A 14,688-nucleotide genomic window follows, 5' to 3' on the forward strand; every position below is an offset into this window, starting at 1 on the left:
TTGCATCTACTTCACTCAGTGATTGGTTCAAAGTTTTCGCGCCACTTTTTTAACCAATCAAAAGTGAGACCAAAACCCATTGTGGCTCGCGCGTGCACATTTTCCCGCCTTTTGTGTCGGCTACTTGTAATTACTTCGAGTTTTGATTGGTTTGCTGGATTGTCTCTAACCTTTTTGATTGGCCAAAGTAATTTCTTTGGTTTTGGTTTTACGGCACTCGATTGAAACTCGCTCTATACAACATGCTTTCACATTAAAGTTTTACTCTGATTGGCTGTCCGTAATAGGATTCAAAGTAGGCGGCATTAAAAAAAACTTAAGTTTTCGGGCAGGCGGTATTTCACAATGTCCCTCGGCCCTCCCCATTCTTTTACTTCTCGTCCAACAACGCGTGGCGGTGAAAAGCCCTGGGAACGAGGTTGCGCGCCAGCCACGCATGCTAATTTTTCTTGGATTGTTTTGTTTAAACGGTGTTTTTATGAAACAAAGACCCTGGTGTGACGATGCCAGCAGGAAAGCATCAGGCAGACACCGTAATTTTTGTTTTCACTTAAAAATGTTTATGACAAACCGACCTCTTCTGGGGATCCACCTTCCCACACTTCCTCCCATCTTGTATGTGGAGCTGACACTTCAAGCCTTATAAACACCTGCAGCTGCCAGGTGTGTTAGCTACCGAATGCTCATGAGGCCCAGCAAGGCCGAAACAGATGTGCATAGCTGATAACTGACGGGGTGAAATAGTTGTGCGCATGCGTGATGTTTTGGTCACACCGGGTTGGTGTTATGGTGTCTCACCTTGCTTTTTTTTTTTCAGACAAAAAAGCTATAGTTAACCTCACTCAGTCCTGCAATTTAAATAGTTTGTCTCAGTCTTGGACAGGTAAACAGAAGATGTTTCAAAGTTAGGCAAAATCACCCTCCGCCTCAAATTTCTACTTATCACGCACATGCAAACAACCGTGGCAGTATTCGTGTCAAATTCGTATCGTTAGTTCAAGCAGATGATACGATTATTTAACGTTTTAAATATTTATACTCATCTAAAAGATGAAGTGGTCATTAGTAAAGTAATAGCTAACTGACATCAAAAAACACATGAATTCGATCGCCCTTCTGAGTGTACTGTTTGGCCCATTCTTCAAAACTGAAGACCGGCAGTCTTAAACTGAAAAACAGTTTGTAGAGATAGGTTGGAGGATGCTGACAAGGTTGTAGTAACTTTGATTCTTACCTTGTAAACCTCCTCCAACCTATCTATACAAACCGTTTTTTCTTCAGTTTTGCAGAATGGACCAAACAGTTCACTCACAAGGGCAAATTCATGAAGTGGTCATTGGGAAGATGAATGGTATATAATGAACTTTGAATTACGTATCAATTGTATTTAGCGATGAGGCACTAATTGGGGACATTGTACAGAAATCAAATCAACTCATATCATAAAATCGCAGGTTGGTTTCTGAGGAAACGGGAAAACCGGAGTCAGACCCGGAGAAAAACCTCACGGAGCAGAGAGTAGAGAACCAATAAGCTCAACCCACATATGAAACACAGCGAATCTGCATTTGGAAAGCTCATCTTTCAAGTATCTTTTTATTGTTAACAAAGAATTTTTTCGTTAACATGACATAAAAATTTTAGTGTTTAGTCTATTGTCCACCACATCCACTGTCACCGCTTAACGTCGCTAGAGTGTGGCCCTGCAATGACGCGCGTTTGCTCTCGACCGCTTTCTCCTCCAGTCCAATCATGCTGGTCTCAATGCGAGTGCAAGTCGCATGTGCCCCGCGGGGCATTCGAATTCTCTTCCCTATCTCCGCGATTCTCTCGGTCAGCAGTGTGGTAGGGTGGATGAGTAGGTAGAAATAGATAGAATTAGTTTATGCTCCACTGTAACAATGTAAGTAGTACGCAGAATCAATAAAAAAGAAGACATACTGTCATGAAAATTCAAGTTTCCATAACAGTAGAAAATTTAATATTGTGAAAAGTGATGTGTAAAGAGAGCATTACTGAAAACTAGTTGAAGGCTCAGAAAGAATAGAAAGCCAAACGTACCAATCAGTAACTGTTGGGCAGAATGTCAAGTAGGTAGCCTTGATCAGTAGAAAAAGCTAAATAAAATTCTAGTTCGCGAGCAAATTAAGCTTTTCTGGTTTCGGCTTTGTCACGAATGGGATAATCAATAATGCTATGTATACCCTAAACAACCTGGCCCTAGTCATATAAGCCTCTCGCTTTGGTGTTTCTGTAATCTGTTATAATGATGATGATAAAGATTAAAGATTAAATCGGACCTCCGAGAGCAAGTTTGAGTAGATAACGCTGTGCAAATACGATTATCCCGTTTCTACCCGCGCGTGCATGGTAAATTAAGCAACCACAGACGGGAACCCGGAAGTTAGCTGTTTTCCTTTTTAACTTGTCTTGACACTACCACATTTATACTGCTAAGTATCTTTTCATTATTAGAGCAGATTGGTTTAAAAATCTGGAGGAGACCACCGGAAGTTGGTGTGAGACATTTCACTTCCGGTGTCCGTCTGTGATTCAAAAACCTCACGTGCTTAATTGCGTGCACGCGACGCCACGGACTGAAGCCGGAAGTGAACATTTCGCATGCTAGGACAGCAGTCTCTCTATGATTGTTAAAATAATCTGAAACGATATCTAGCAAAATAAATGCGGCAGTGTCGAGACAAGTAAAAAAGGAAAACAGCTCGCTTTCTTTTCCACTCCCTAATGCGAAACTCGCGCGTCGCGTAATCAGTGACGCAGTAATCACCTAAACGTCACAGAGGATGCACAACATCAATTAACAGGAAAAACAATATGAACAACAGTATTTGAATTTGCGAGAAGATCTAGAAAGACAAAGCAGCAGCAACCGGAGCTGCGACGTTTGGTCAACTATTAAAGGATTTATAGAAATGTAGCGAGTTGAAGACCAGGATACAAGCCATTTGGCATGAATGAGGACAAAATAAAAAGGGACAGCGATTCAAACAAACAAGGTATGCGCATGTCATCCTGTCTGTGATTTTTCCAATACTCCGTTTTTTGTAAGTCAGAAATGATGTGCACTGTTGGTACCCAAATTCAATCTCTGATGCATTTGGTCAATGAAGGGAAGTGCAGGATCATGTTTGTAAAACATTTAAGGATTGAAGCGCGTGTGTTGTATTTGAATCGGTGAAGTCACTAGTAAACTGTAATTTGTAAGAATGAGTGAATCTTTGCTCATTGTTCAGACATCATGATGTTTGTAACAAATTTGAAAGAAACACTTTTAGCCGGAATAATTTCTGAAACACTTGAAACGCTGAGTTTTCTGAAGAAAACGGATCAAGAAAGTGATTCGTTCAATGAAAAACTGACAGTTGATTTCTCTACGGTGTTAAGGAACTGGTCGACTATAGCATCGCCACTTAAAAACATTATTTCCCCGTCTATTTCTAGTAAGCATGACGTAAGTTTGTAAGTACTAATTATAAAGCCGAAGTTGGGAAAACAGTCCATATTGGCGCCTGGGCTTTCTTTGGCTTTATTTGGCCCATAATTCGGAAAGAGCTCGGCGCAGTCAAACTTCTGCACTCACTGGCAACAATGTTCGCTTCATTGCCAACCGATATCAAAGACCCCCTTAAACTTAATGTCTGGCTCAACTTAAGCTCAAAATGAATGCACTTCTTTGTATTTGAAAAGTCGACTTTAATCCCCTTAATTCATCTAAATTCAAGGTTGTACCATTTCTAATTCCTTACATGAAAACAACTTCTAATTACAATACATCGCATTGCAGTGTTACTTCTTCTTTCACATCATAGTATTAATTGTCATGAGAACTGGATGTTGAGCGACCAACTTCTTTATTTCTTCAAATGCTTGTTCCTGTCGGCTGGACCACAGAAACTGGCTTTTATTTGACTGTTGTCAGGTATCTGAGGGGCTGTGATATCTCGGAGAGCTTTGGTAGAAAAGGTTACTGAACCAACGGAGTGGATCGGCAGTAGGGTTGTGCTAGCCAAGCCGGGCAGTATGAGGGGGAAAAAGTTAACGGCTTTTGATCAAATTGTTTTTGTAAACTGAACATGGTTAGGTCAGTTACTAAAATGTGCGCTGTTCTGATCTAAGTCATGAAAAAATGATTGCTGACAATTAAGAAACCGCTTAACAATATAAATTTCATTTCATACCTTTTGCGGTTTCCGCAAAAACGTGACCTTTCGCTTTGAAAGTTTTAATTTGTATTTTCCCTGGTTATGGTGCATGCTTTGTTTTGTGTTTGTTCTCATACAATTTTGTTTAATTAAAAAGGCATAATAGTTAAACAATAATTACTGACCATAAGTCTTGCAAAATCATATCCTGCTTTCAATAAGAAACGTCAATTTCAATATTGGATGCAAAGCAAAGCAGTACAAGAATCACAGCCGGTAACTTTTGCCGGCATCACTTCAAGTTGTGTCACATAAATTAATTTGTCCAAATTGATAAAATATTTATTCGGCTATAACTGCAAGTTCATCCTAACATTTAGTATTACGTGGCTCATTAAAAATTGCTCCTCTATATTTTTTGTTATTCTCAGAAATCATTGGAAATCACTGGCGTTTTACAAAACTTACTTCAGAATTCTTTAAATGGTAAGTCAGAAATGGCAAATGACATCACCATCCTCAGATAAAACAAGCCCCATGATTGGTCAATAAAGCGGGTCGTATTTTGCAGAAAGGCCCGTTTGAATTATGTCGCTTTCCTGTTTGATTTAATAATATTGCAAGGAAATGTATAGCAAAAACATGTCTATTAACTTCGTCTTCTCGGACCGTATTGTTAGTTACGGTTGCTTGCCTTTTTTTTCAGTTCAATTCAGTATTGCACGAGTGCAAACCGGAAAACACGTACGTGGTAATGGCTCTTGAACTCCGCAGTATCTGTACATACCGTTAATTGAACTTTACGGATAAAATGTCCTCTTAACCACGGTTTTATTTATTTCTTTCAAATTTTATTCTCAGTAGCAACTGGAAATTAATTGTGCCCTTCGCTGTTGTGACTCTCCTCTGTTCTGCGGTGTTCTTTACAAATAAAGATATCACTTTTGCTGTCAACATCTGGGTCTTCCCTGGTAAGCCTTCAGTTGAAGCTCTTTACTTTGTTTTGTAAATTTCTTACTGATCCACAAAAGGTATGAGCTCTTATGCGTCTATGTCATGTACAACTGCCCTCCATTTTCGAATCATGAATCATGGAGTAAGATATCCGTATAACCCTTATTTTGACGTCCGTCAAGTTTTTTTTATCTTCAAGTTCGTAAATAGTAGAAGGCCTAACCAAACAGAAACATGGGTGACCAGTCAGCCACATTAAAACTCTTCAGTTGTATTCTCCTACTAATGATACTAATTTCCTCAGCCCCAACGGAACAAACACGAGAGACTTTTGTCCAACTGTAAATGGAGTAACCACACTGAGTTCGGACTATTTGTAACAAAAATGTCACAAGTGTTTTAAAAGAAAACTTCGTTGCCACCATTAAGCTCGGCACTAAAACTTCTTCTGTAAGTACATCATTAACTTATCTTATCATAATTACGTGCATTCTGCAGGAATTTAATATAAAACTAATTAAGGGTATATGGGTTTGTAATTATATATATATGATTATCTAGCCTTTCTCCGAGATTTTAAATTTTCCTTTTCATCATGCAACTTTCAGCTAAGATAACTAAACAAATTAATGAAAAATTCTTTGATTAAATGGTAATTAGTAATTTTCGCTTTAGGTTTCGCTGTCCTTATTGCGTCCTTTGTTTGCTCCGACGAACTTCATAAATGGATCAGCACCAGGCCTCAAGGTATGACGTCTGCGAAAATTTGGACAGTTGTGGGGTTCTGGGTAGATCATTTGAATGAGTGTGTTGACCTGTGTGAATTGCGCAAAGTTTTATATAATGATAAAATACACTATTACACCAGATTGAAATCAGTTCTTCACATTTCTTGAGTTAAATACGAGAATAACATTTTGCCGGTGTAGTCACCATGAAAGTTAGATTGACACACGAAAACAGTTGTTTACTTATTCATTGCAGACCTTGGTCAATGTCTATCTGATCTAACAATTTCGGCATCTTCGCCTCCCCCGCCGTGTGCTCCTCCCCCACCTCCAACGTTCTCCCCACCCCCTCCTCCCCCAAATACAATGAACGCACACAAACGTCGCAGGATAGACTGCCGAAAATTGTCCTGGGAAACACTCAGCCCAGATCTTCTCAACCAAGAAACGATTTGGAAAAAGGTAAGCAGATGTATAAAAAAACAACTCCATCGTCATTTAAAACATGACTTAGCATTTCAGAGTTTCAGTATTTTACTCTCATGTTATCAGGTGAAGAAACTCTATCCTTTGGAGGACATTTTTGACCCTGAAGATATCTTGAAGGAATTTTCGATTTTGCCATCTCAAGGTATCAAAACAACTTTTAAATTAGTTCTGATTCTACGAGAAATCACAACATATCATGCAGGTTCACTCGACCATATTTATTGCAAGTGAGAGTGTATCAGAAATCACCATCAAACGGAAGAGAATGAATTGATTAGTTTCAGAAAAATTCTGACTGTACTTGTTTGGATTTGAAGTTCCTGACAACTCCTGAGCACCGCGTAGACGCTTACGTATTAAGTGACTTCGTCCCCAGGGCCTCTCCCGTTTCCGGCGAGAGACCGTGGTATCGTCTGGCCACGAGTGTCCGTAACAAAGGAAAACAGTAGAGAGGGGTTGTTTTATTTTTGCGCACTTAGCAGCTTCTCACATCAATTTCTGTTTGCTATGTCATAGCCTTTTAACATTTGTTTTCAAGTATAACAGAACATCGCTTCATTTAACCAACACCAGAGCAGATAAAATATGAGGTATTAGAAAAGTATCAATACCAGTTACTCTTTCATCCGCCTTATCCCTTAACACAGGAGTGTCGATAAAAGCCAAACGAGAAAATGCTATGAATGAGAAAAAGATTTTTAATATCTGTAAGTATTCATATTGTTGCTTTCTCCGTATAGCTCATTTATGACTGTGCGTGGCAAAAAAATCACTTATATTTTATCAAAGTGTATTATTCTCTTGAAACTTGACTGTCGTCATTTTTACAGCAATCGTGATGACTCATTACAAGCTGAAAACAGAGCAAGTATCAAAATGCCTTGTATCAGGGACTTCTGATTTGACATCAGATGTTCTTCGGCAACTTCTGGCATTTGCACCTGACGATCGAGAGGTAACGATGGCAATTACATAACGAGTCGGTCATCTTTGAAAGCTTTCAATCAGGATTGTTGTTGTTCCTCATTAGTATGCAGCTTGTGACAGACACAATCGTTCCTGGTTCAGAAATCAAAATCCCAAGCAGTACGTTAACTGACTTGTTTTATTCTATTTCTTTTTGATAAGGCGAGAGCTATTAGAAAACAGGAAAGAGAAGACGAATCCTTACTGGAACCCGCTGAACGCCTGTATCTTGAGGTGAAGTAGTTTTCATGTTACCAGTTATTTTGTACCGAGTTCAACCTCACTCCAGAGTCGATGAAAAATAATTTAATTTTAAAGACCGTTTTGTAAAGGCTTCTAAATACGCAGTGTTTGCTCGGTACCGACAACCAAAGGCAAAGCGATATAAACATACTTTATCACTGCAACTCCTTAATGTGCATCTGGCCCCAGACTCCAATGTCCATGATTCGTATTGCAGTTTTGCTTCGGTATTTCTGACCAGATGGCATCGCAGACTTTTTCAGACAAATAATTTTTGCATTCCATAACATACCGTAAGGTCATCTTCGGACTGAAGTGAGTCAGACGCCGTTTCAAAGTTTCAATTTTAAAGGCAAATTTAAGCAAAATGTCTAGGAGAAAACCAATCTTCTTTCAATATAAAGCTATATAAAATAACAACTGATTAACAACAAAAGACAAGTTGTTGCTTTACTTCTTATGCAGATAGCAGCGTCCGTTCCAACGTACAGAGAAAGACTACGAACAGTGTTACTGAAAGCTCAATTTGAAGAAAGGATCGCCCTAATAAAACCAGTAAGATATGAAAAATAAAATATTAAGAATGGTAAAACGAAAACGGGATGAACGATGAGTACGGCAAGGCCAAATCAACGTTATCTATTATTTACTTCAGTGTGATTCGGAAAGGTGGGAAGCCAGGTGAACGTTGTATGTAGTATTTCATCGCATATAAGAACGACCGATGTCTACCTTCTAGAGTGGGGAGAGGAAAGGCTATGGGAACGAGGTTCACAACCAACGCAATATGGATCTTTCCCGTTTACGCAAAATAAAACGTTTAGGGAGGTTGCGGAGTGAGCGATTTAATATAGTTTTAGCAAGAGCCCATAACCAGGATCCTACAATATGCCATTTCCGAGTTCATGTCTGCCCCCTCTTCAAAGCGAGTGTAAGTGCGAAGTTTTTGCGATGGTAATTAATTTTACTTTAAGTATGAATGAAAACTAATTTTCCACAAATACAATGAAGTTATACACTACAAGTCATGGGCGCGTGTATTTAGGAAATCTGTGCGGTCTTATTTCAGCACCTGGAAACTGTAATAATGGCTTGTCAGGAGCTCCTTACCAGCGAAAAACTCACGATATTTATTGAGGTAAAGAATCAAGAAATTATAAAAAAAAGTAAATTCAAACAAAGCCCTGCCTCTTTCAGTTAAAAAGACAAGTCTCATTGATGGACTTCAGAACAAGACAAAGGATCAAATCTCCTTGGACTTATTACATGATCGGTATTGGGAAAACAAAATGTACAAGCGAATAAGGTCAATTACAGCATGAAGTAAAAGGAATTAAATCTAGTTTTACTAAGATTTGAACACTAGTACCATAATAAGGAAGTCTAACCAGAGACCAGTTCACTCAATGCCTTCACTTAAACCTTTCTCACCTAAATTGACTGAAAAGGAAGATGATTAGAATGGGCCGTTTTCTTCTCTTTTTTGCTGTTTCTACAGGGGGCGCTAGTGGTAGTAGAACTACTTCTAGCGTCTTCTGTTATCAATAACTGCGTACATATCGGAAACAAACCGCCAGGTTATCTTAACCTCCTTTTAAACGTAGGAAGTGCAATAATTGCTTTTGCAGTTACTCTTGACAATGGGCAATATCATGAACAACAGCAACGCCAGTGCTTTCAAGATAACATTTGTCACTAAGGTAAGCATGGAAGTATGGATTTTGACTTTATGGCCTGGAGAGTTATGGTCAAGTGACTCCAGTGAAAAGCTGTTCTTGAGAAAACACTTAGACATGATTGTTTTCTTCGTAAAATATGATGCCGTTTTGCGTTTGCATGTGTGTATTTAGATCTTTCACATGCAAAAGGACAAGGCTGCAACTCTTTAGGACCTTTAGCACGCGGACGAATACTGTACGAATTCTTTAATTAATCCTGCGCATGCCTAGTTAATGACTTCCAAGATTTCCTCAGACTCTTCCGAACGTCGCTCAGCATACTCATTTTCCCGTCGCCTGGAGAGAAATAAGAGAGACCCTGGCCGGGAATGAGTTTGCAATAACCAAAGCAGAGCTTTAATACCAACGTCCTGAGCAATAGGAAGACCTTAGACAGCAATGACCAGAACCAGGTTGCTGACCAGCGGTTTTCGCAGGCTCAGAAAACCTGGTTGTGGTCATTGTTATTTTAAAAGGTTTTTCTCGATTTATAGGCCTTACTTATCACACGGCGGCCATGTTGAGTCCCGAGGGATTGAAAACTTTTGTTTTTGCGCATGCACCGAAACTCGTCCCCAAATACTTCAACTCGAGGCTCGGGGTACGAAATCTATTGTCTATGGCCAATATGGCTACCGCGCGAATAAGGCCCATGGCCAAACTTGAGACTCAATGGCATCATGTCATATTATTTTCCTAGCTTATGGACTACAAATCAAGCGTCAACAAAACAACTTCAGTTCTGGATTACTTGACGCGAGTAATTATCAAAAAGTGTCCGCACATCGCGGCATTGGAGGACGATCTCAAACACGTAAAAGACGCTTCAAGAGGTTAGTACTAAAAAATGAGAAGCTACAGGAAGTCTGTACTCTGTTCGACTTCCGTTTGAAGAACATCAACAACAACCAAAACTATTGTAAAGCAGTTGTGAAATTTCAACCTTCGCCCTGTAGTTTTACTACAGAAACCAGACGAATTCTTTTGTTAACTGTACGTTTTAGAATTCGTTTACAGTCGATAAACTAAGGAAACTATCATGGTGTAGTCTTATTTTCACAGAATTTTCTCTTATTTTTTTCTTATTCCGACGGTTCTGTTTTGTGTATTCTTAGTTCCGTTAAAGACATTGGACAAGGAGATCAGCAAGCTAACTTCAGAAATTGAGGTGATAAGCTTACTACCTGCAACTAGAAGAATCACTAGAAAGACGTGTTTGGTCACTTTTTATCCTTTTATAAAATGGGTCAATCGACGATCCAAGGACTGAAAATAAATGGGTCAATCCAATCCAAGGACTGAAATGGTCGCTGGCCATTTCCAATTCGGACTTTCCAAACTTATCAATATATAGCTAATTTTGTTTTACTTGGCCTTAAGCTTAAGGCCACCGAAAATGATCCTCATAGACCATGAACTCTGAGAGACCACTTCTCCAAAAATTGCCCCAACAGGTGAATGAAACCTTAAGAATCCACGCACACACGGATTATAAAAATAAAAAAAAAAACAAGGGGCGTAGTTTCCTTGTAGTTCTGGCACGTATAACTGATGCGTCCAGCAGAGCCATTTTTGATAAGTTCGGCTCAAATCAGAGAATCTGGCTGATTTCGAAACGACGACTTCCGTGAACACTAGTTCACGTGGTTGGGTGTTCTACCCAATGAGATAAAAGAACTCTAAATCACTCATCTGAGTTTTTTATTAGACAGTGTCCTATTGGTCGTCGGGCTAAACAACGTCATATGCATAGAAAATTCACAACTTTTCGCACGTGAGAAAGATGATAAGCTGGTTGCTTGGTAACGGGCGAAAAGACAGTCCAGTGGGCGTGGTTTTGGGGGTATTCCCTGGCTTACAGGAACTGAAAGCGACTTTATTAATAAACTCGTTTATTTTAAAATAATTTTACTGATAAAGAAAAAAGCAAGGGTCAAAATTTTCAATGAAAGTTTAAGATCCGAAAGGAAGCGTTGTTGTAACAAGCGAGCAAACATCAATAGCTATACTGATCGATACAGACCTAATGATTGTTCCAAAAATAACCCCAAAAAATGAAACAAATGCTTCCATCCAAGCACGGTTAGGCTGAACTGGTGTCATTTCTCTCCCTTGACAGGTCCTCGAACAAGACGTCGAGAAAATAAATAGAGAATATTCCATAGAAGAAGATGTGTTCCAAGCAAGCATTGAAGTATCCTTTGAAGAGAGGAACGTTTCCACAGAGGAAACAAAACTTCTTGAAATGATTCACTAAGGTGACACAATCACGGCAATTTTATACGATTACAGAACTGAAATATCCAAAAAAAAATTGAGTAAGACTGTTCCTCGAAAGTACACGATCGAAACATGTGGATTCAATGAATTTCCTTAATTGACAATAATGCTTTCAGCTGTTTGCAGTGACTGCTGAGGAAGAGCTTAAAGATGTGTTGGCGCTGCGCAAAACCGTTGAAAGAAAATTTCATCTTTTAGTGCGATACTTCGGAGAGGGATCAATTAAACCAGAAGAATTGTTTGACATTTTTACATTGCTCTTGCGACAGTTTCAGGTAAAATTTCCAAGATTACCTATCTATTTATTTTCAGTTCCACTTCGCCATCTCCTTACATGTAAGATCATTTGGGATTTGTTTAACAATACAAAGATTTCCTTGAACAATTTAGTCTCCTTCGTGACAAAATGTCCGGAATCCTTCATCGCTGAACCTGAAGCACAATAAGCATTGACGCTGAACATTTTAAAAAAATTTCAATTTTCACCCGTTTATGAAGATTCCATGAAGATTCCATTTAACGGGCGTCTTTGAAATACTCTTGTACCAGGGGTGTTCAAAAATAGTACAGTTACCTTTAAAAAAGACGTCGAGACTGAGTCGATTTTTTCCCTGACCCAGCCTTAACCCTAAACCTGATCCCACCGTGTTCTCTCCTTGAACTCGAAACGAAGAAACACAACCTCTGGCAAATAGGGTATCTATAAATCGAATCATCTAGCTTCAGAACACGGTTAAAAGAGCAACTGAACCCGACATTCCGTTTTCCCAGACTTAACAGAAAAAGTTAACTCTGTTTGCACTGAAAGGGTTATTGGTTTATTCTTTCCTTTGTCTTCACAGGATGTCTTGAAGTCTTACAAGTGAGAGAGAGAAAAATTTGCAAACCAAATAACTTCCCACCATCAAGTAAATATTTACTATTTATTAGTTAATTTTTGGTTGAGAAGTATCCGAAAAGTGTTTGAACCACCAAGACAAACGAGTTGGTCGTGAAAATACCAGTACAAGAGGCTGATTCATACGAATATATCATATTTATTTGGTATAAGTTACATGTATTTAAAACTGTTTGACTTATCCGACACTTGTATTTGTAACCAACTTTTCGGGAAAATTGTTGGGATTAATAACTTGTAAATATTTTTTTTTTTGTGTGTCATTAAAACGTCAAACACCGAATAAAATGCACAACTACATATTAGAAAAATTGTAGTTAAAGCTGAAAGTACATTTGCAATTGATCTTTACGGCTTGCCTGCAGCCAGGAATAGATGGATGCATGACTTTGTAGGTGATGACATTGTGACTGTTGTGTCCCATGGAAATGACGGCATTTAGGAACAGCAAAGTCAATCTTGACACAAATGTCACATTAAGGTATAAGGGCCTGGGTCCCACTTATGCAGGAACCCTTAATTTCGGCCACTTTCGATATACTAAAATTCAGCTTGAAAGAGAGGTTTAGATTGCAAAGACGAAGAAAAGTGGTTATGCTAATATCTTTCACATTCATTGCAACTTTTTTCTATTGTTTTTGTCCTCTCTGCCTCACTATCAAGCTGAATATTGATGTTTCCCCACTCCTCAAAAAACCAACATTTGACTTGATTTACTTTGATTCATTGTTCATTTCAGTTTACAGTGTCCCCAATTAGCGTTCCAGCGCTAGAACGACTAGCCACTTAAATAAAGTTCCTTTCCTCTCCTTTTTTTAAATTTATTGCTACCAGTTCATTCAGCTAGTGAAAATAAAAATTCCACTCTCGTCGAGATTCCCGAAGAAACCCTGAATAACGAGGTGTTACCCAGCGCACGCAAGGATGGTGAAATGTGATGTTCTGCATGTAATTGGTCAGTTTTACACAAAATAATAAGAAACGGACCAATCAACGATGACTTAAATGATCGCAGCTTTCTTCATAAAAAATTCAAGTCATGTTAATCTCCCGCGGCAAAATATTTGTCGCAGCAGGTAATGGGGCTTTTTCGCTTGTACATTTTGTTTTCCCAATACAGATCATGTGAAAATATTCAGGAGGTTTGGTCATTTGTTTTGTTCATTAAAAAGAGTGACGTGCATGCAAGCATGAATATGTCTGCATGCACTCTTTAATGAACAAAACAAAGGACCAAACCTCCTGAGTATTTTCACACGATCTGCATACCGAAAACAAAAGGTACAAGCGAAAAAGGTCTATTCGTTGGCCATCAAAAAACACGCATGTCTCGTGAATCCTTTGCTAACCAACAGCCAACTGAGACTTGAGACGCGCCCGTGCTAACGTGAGATCTTCTTTATGCATGCATAATGTTCACGAGTTTGGAGGAAATATAAGACCACCAAAAATTTCAGACCAACAAATTGCCAAGAAGAATTGTCTGAGTACGGTTGAAAGGTATAGTACAAGGATTTACTGAAGACATGGCACGTACCAAACAAACCGCTCGAAAATCAACAGGTGGAAAAGCTCCACGGAAACAACTTGCAACTAAAGCAGCCCGTAAAAGTGCTCCAGCAACTGGAGGCGTGAAAAAACCCCATCGATACAGGCCAGGAACTGTCGCGCTGCGAGAGATACGACGCTATCAAAAGTCCACAGAGTTATTGATCCGCAAGCTTCCCTTTCAGCGCCTAATTCGCGAAATAGCGCAAGATTTCAAGACTGACCTTCGCTTTCAGAGCTCTGCTGTGTTGGCGTTGCAAGAGGCGGCCGAAGCATATCTTGTGGGTCTGTTTGAAGACACTAATCTCTGTGCTATTCACGCCAAACGAGTTACCATTATGCCCAAAGACATTCAACTTGCAAGAAGAATCAGAGGAGAGCGTGCTTAAATGAAAAGGACAACAATTCCTGGTAATTTTAACATTTTGACTGTTTCTTTTTCTTCCACACGAACAGGATTAATTTAATAGAACCCAATGCTTTTCTTTCGTGCATTCAACTTCGAATTTGAACGGTTCGGTATCATTGATAGTCCCTTCACATTTTAAGAAAGTGAGAATTTGAACGTTGAACGGATGCAATTTAATTTGGAGAACGAAACAGAAAACCGGTTGGTAACGATATCGACGCAGTTTGTAAATAACTAGATGTACATACTGATACGTTTATGGTTGTGATCAATCACAATGACCAAGATGTTG

The 14,688-nt window shown here is 39.1% G+C and overlaps 2 protein-coding genes across 6 annotated transcripts; both read left to right on the forward strand.

The window, feature by feature from the left end:
* The first annotated feature begins 2,843 nt into the window (after nt 1-2,843).
* On the forward strand, nt 2,844-13,259 carry LOC137969442 (disheveled-associated activator of morphogenesis 2-like). 5 transcript variants are annotated; one of them, XM_068815671.1, is made up of 18 exons: nt 2,844-3,017; nt 4,595-4,649; nt 4,870-4,914; nt 5,025-5,134; nt 5,793-5,864; nt 6,102-6,307; nt 6,398-6,476; nt 6,982-7,041; nt 7,165-7,289; nt 7,463-7,534; nt 8,009-8,098; nt 8,613-8,681; nt 9,172-9,243; nt 9,962-10,094; nt 10,377-10,429; nt 11,381-11,455; nt 11,658-11,816; nt 12,384-13,259. In XM_068815671.1, the coding sequence occupies exons 1-18, from the start codon at nt 2,972-2,974 to the stop codon at nt 12,405-12,407; spliced, it is 1,545 nt and encodes a 514-aa protein (XP_068671772.1). In that variant the 5' UTR covers nt 2,844-2,971; the 3' UTR covers nt 12,408-13,259. The 5 variants fall into 5 exon arrangements, with proteins under 5 accessions (XP_068671772.1, XP_068671773.1, XP_068671774.1 ...); XM_068815672.1 differs by having other exon boundaries at nt 5,028-5,134; XM_068815675.1 differs by having other exon boundaries at nt 2,940-3,017; nt 4,870-4,907; nt 5,028-5,134.
* Nucleotides 13,260-13,965: 706 nt separating this feature from the next.
* On the forward strand, nt 13,966-14,376 carry LOC137971386 (histone H3-like). Its single transcript, XM_068818221.1, has one exon. It carries the CDS (start codon nt 13,966-13,968, stop codon nt 14,374-14,376), a length of 411 nt encoding a protein of 136 aa, XP_068674322.1.
* The last annotated feature ends 312 nt before the right edge of the window (nt 14,377-14,688 follow it).

This window comes from Montipora foliosa, chromosome 9 (assembly GCF_036669935.1).
Source record: "Montipora foliosa isolate CH-2021 chromosome 9, ASM3666993v2, whole genome shotgun sequence".
Taxonomy (NCBI): domain Eukaryota; kingdom Metazoa; phylum Cnidaria; class Anthozoa; order Scleractinia; family Acroporidae; genus Montipora; species Montipora foliosa.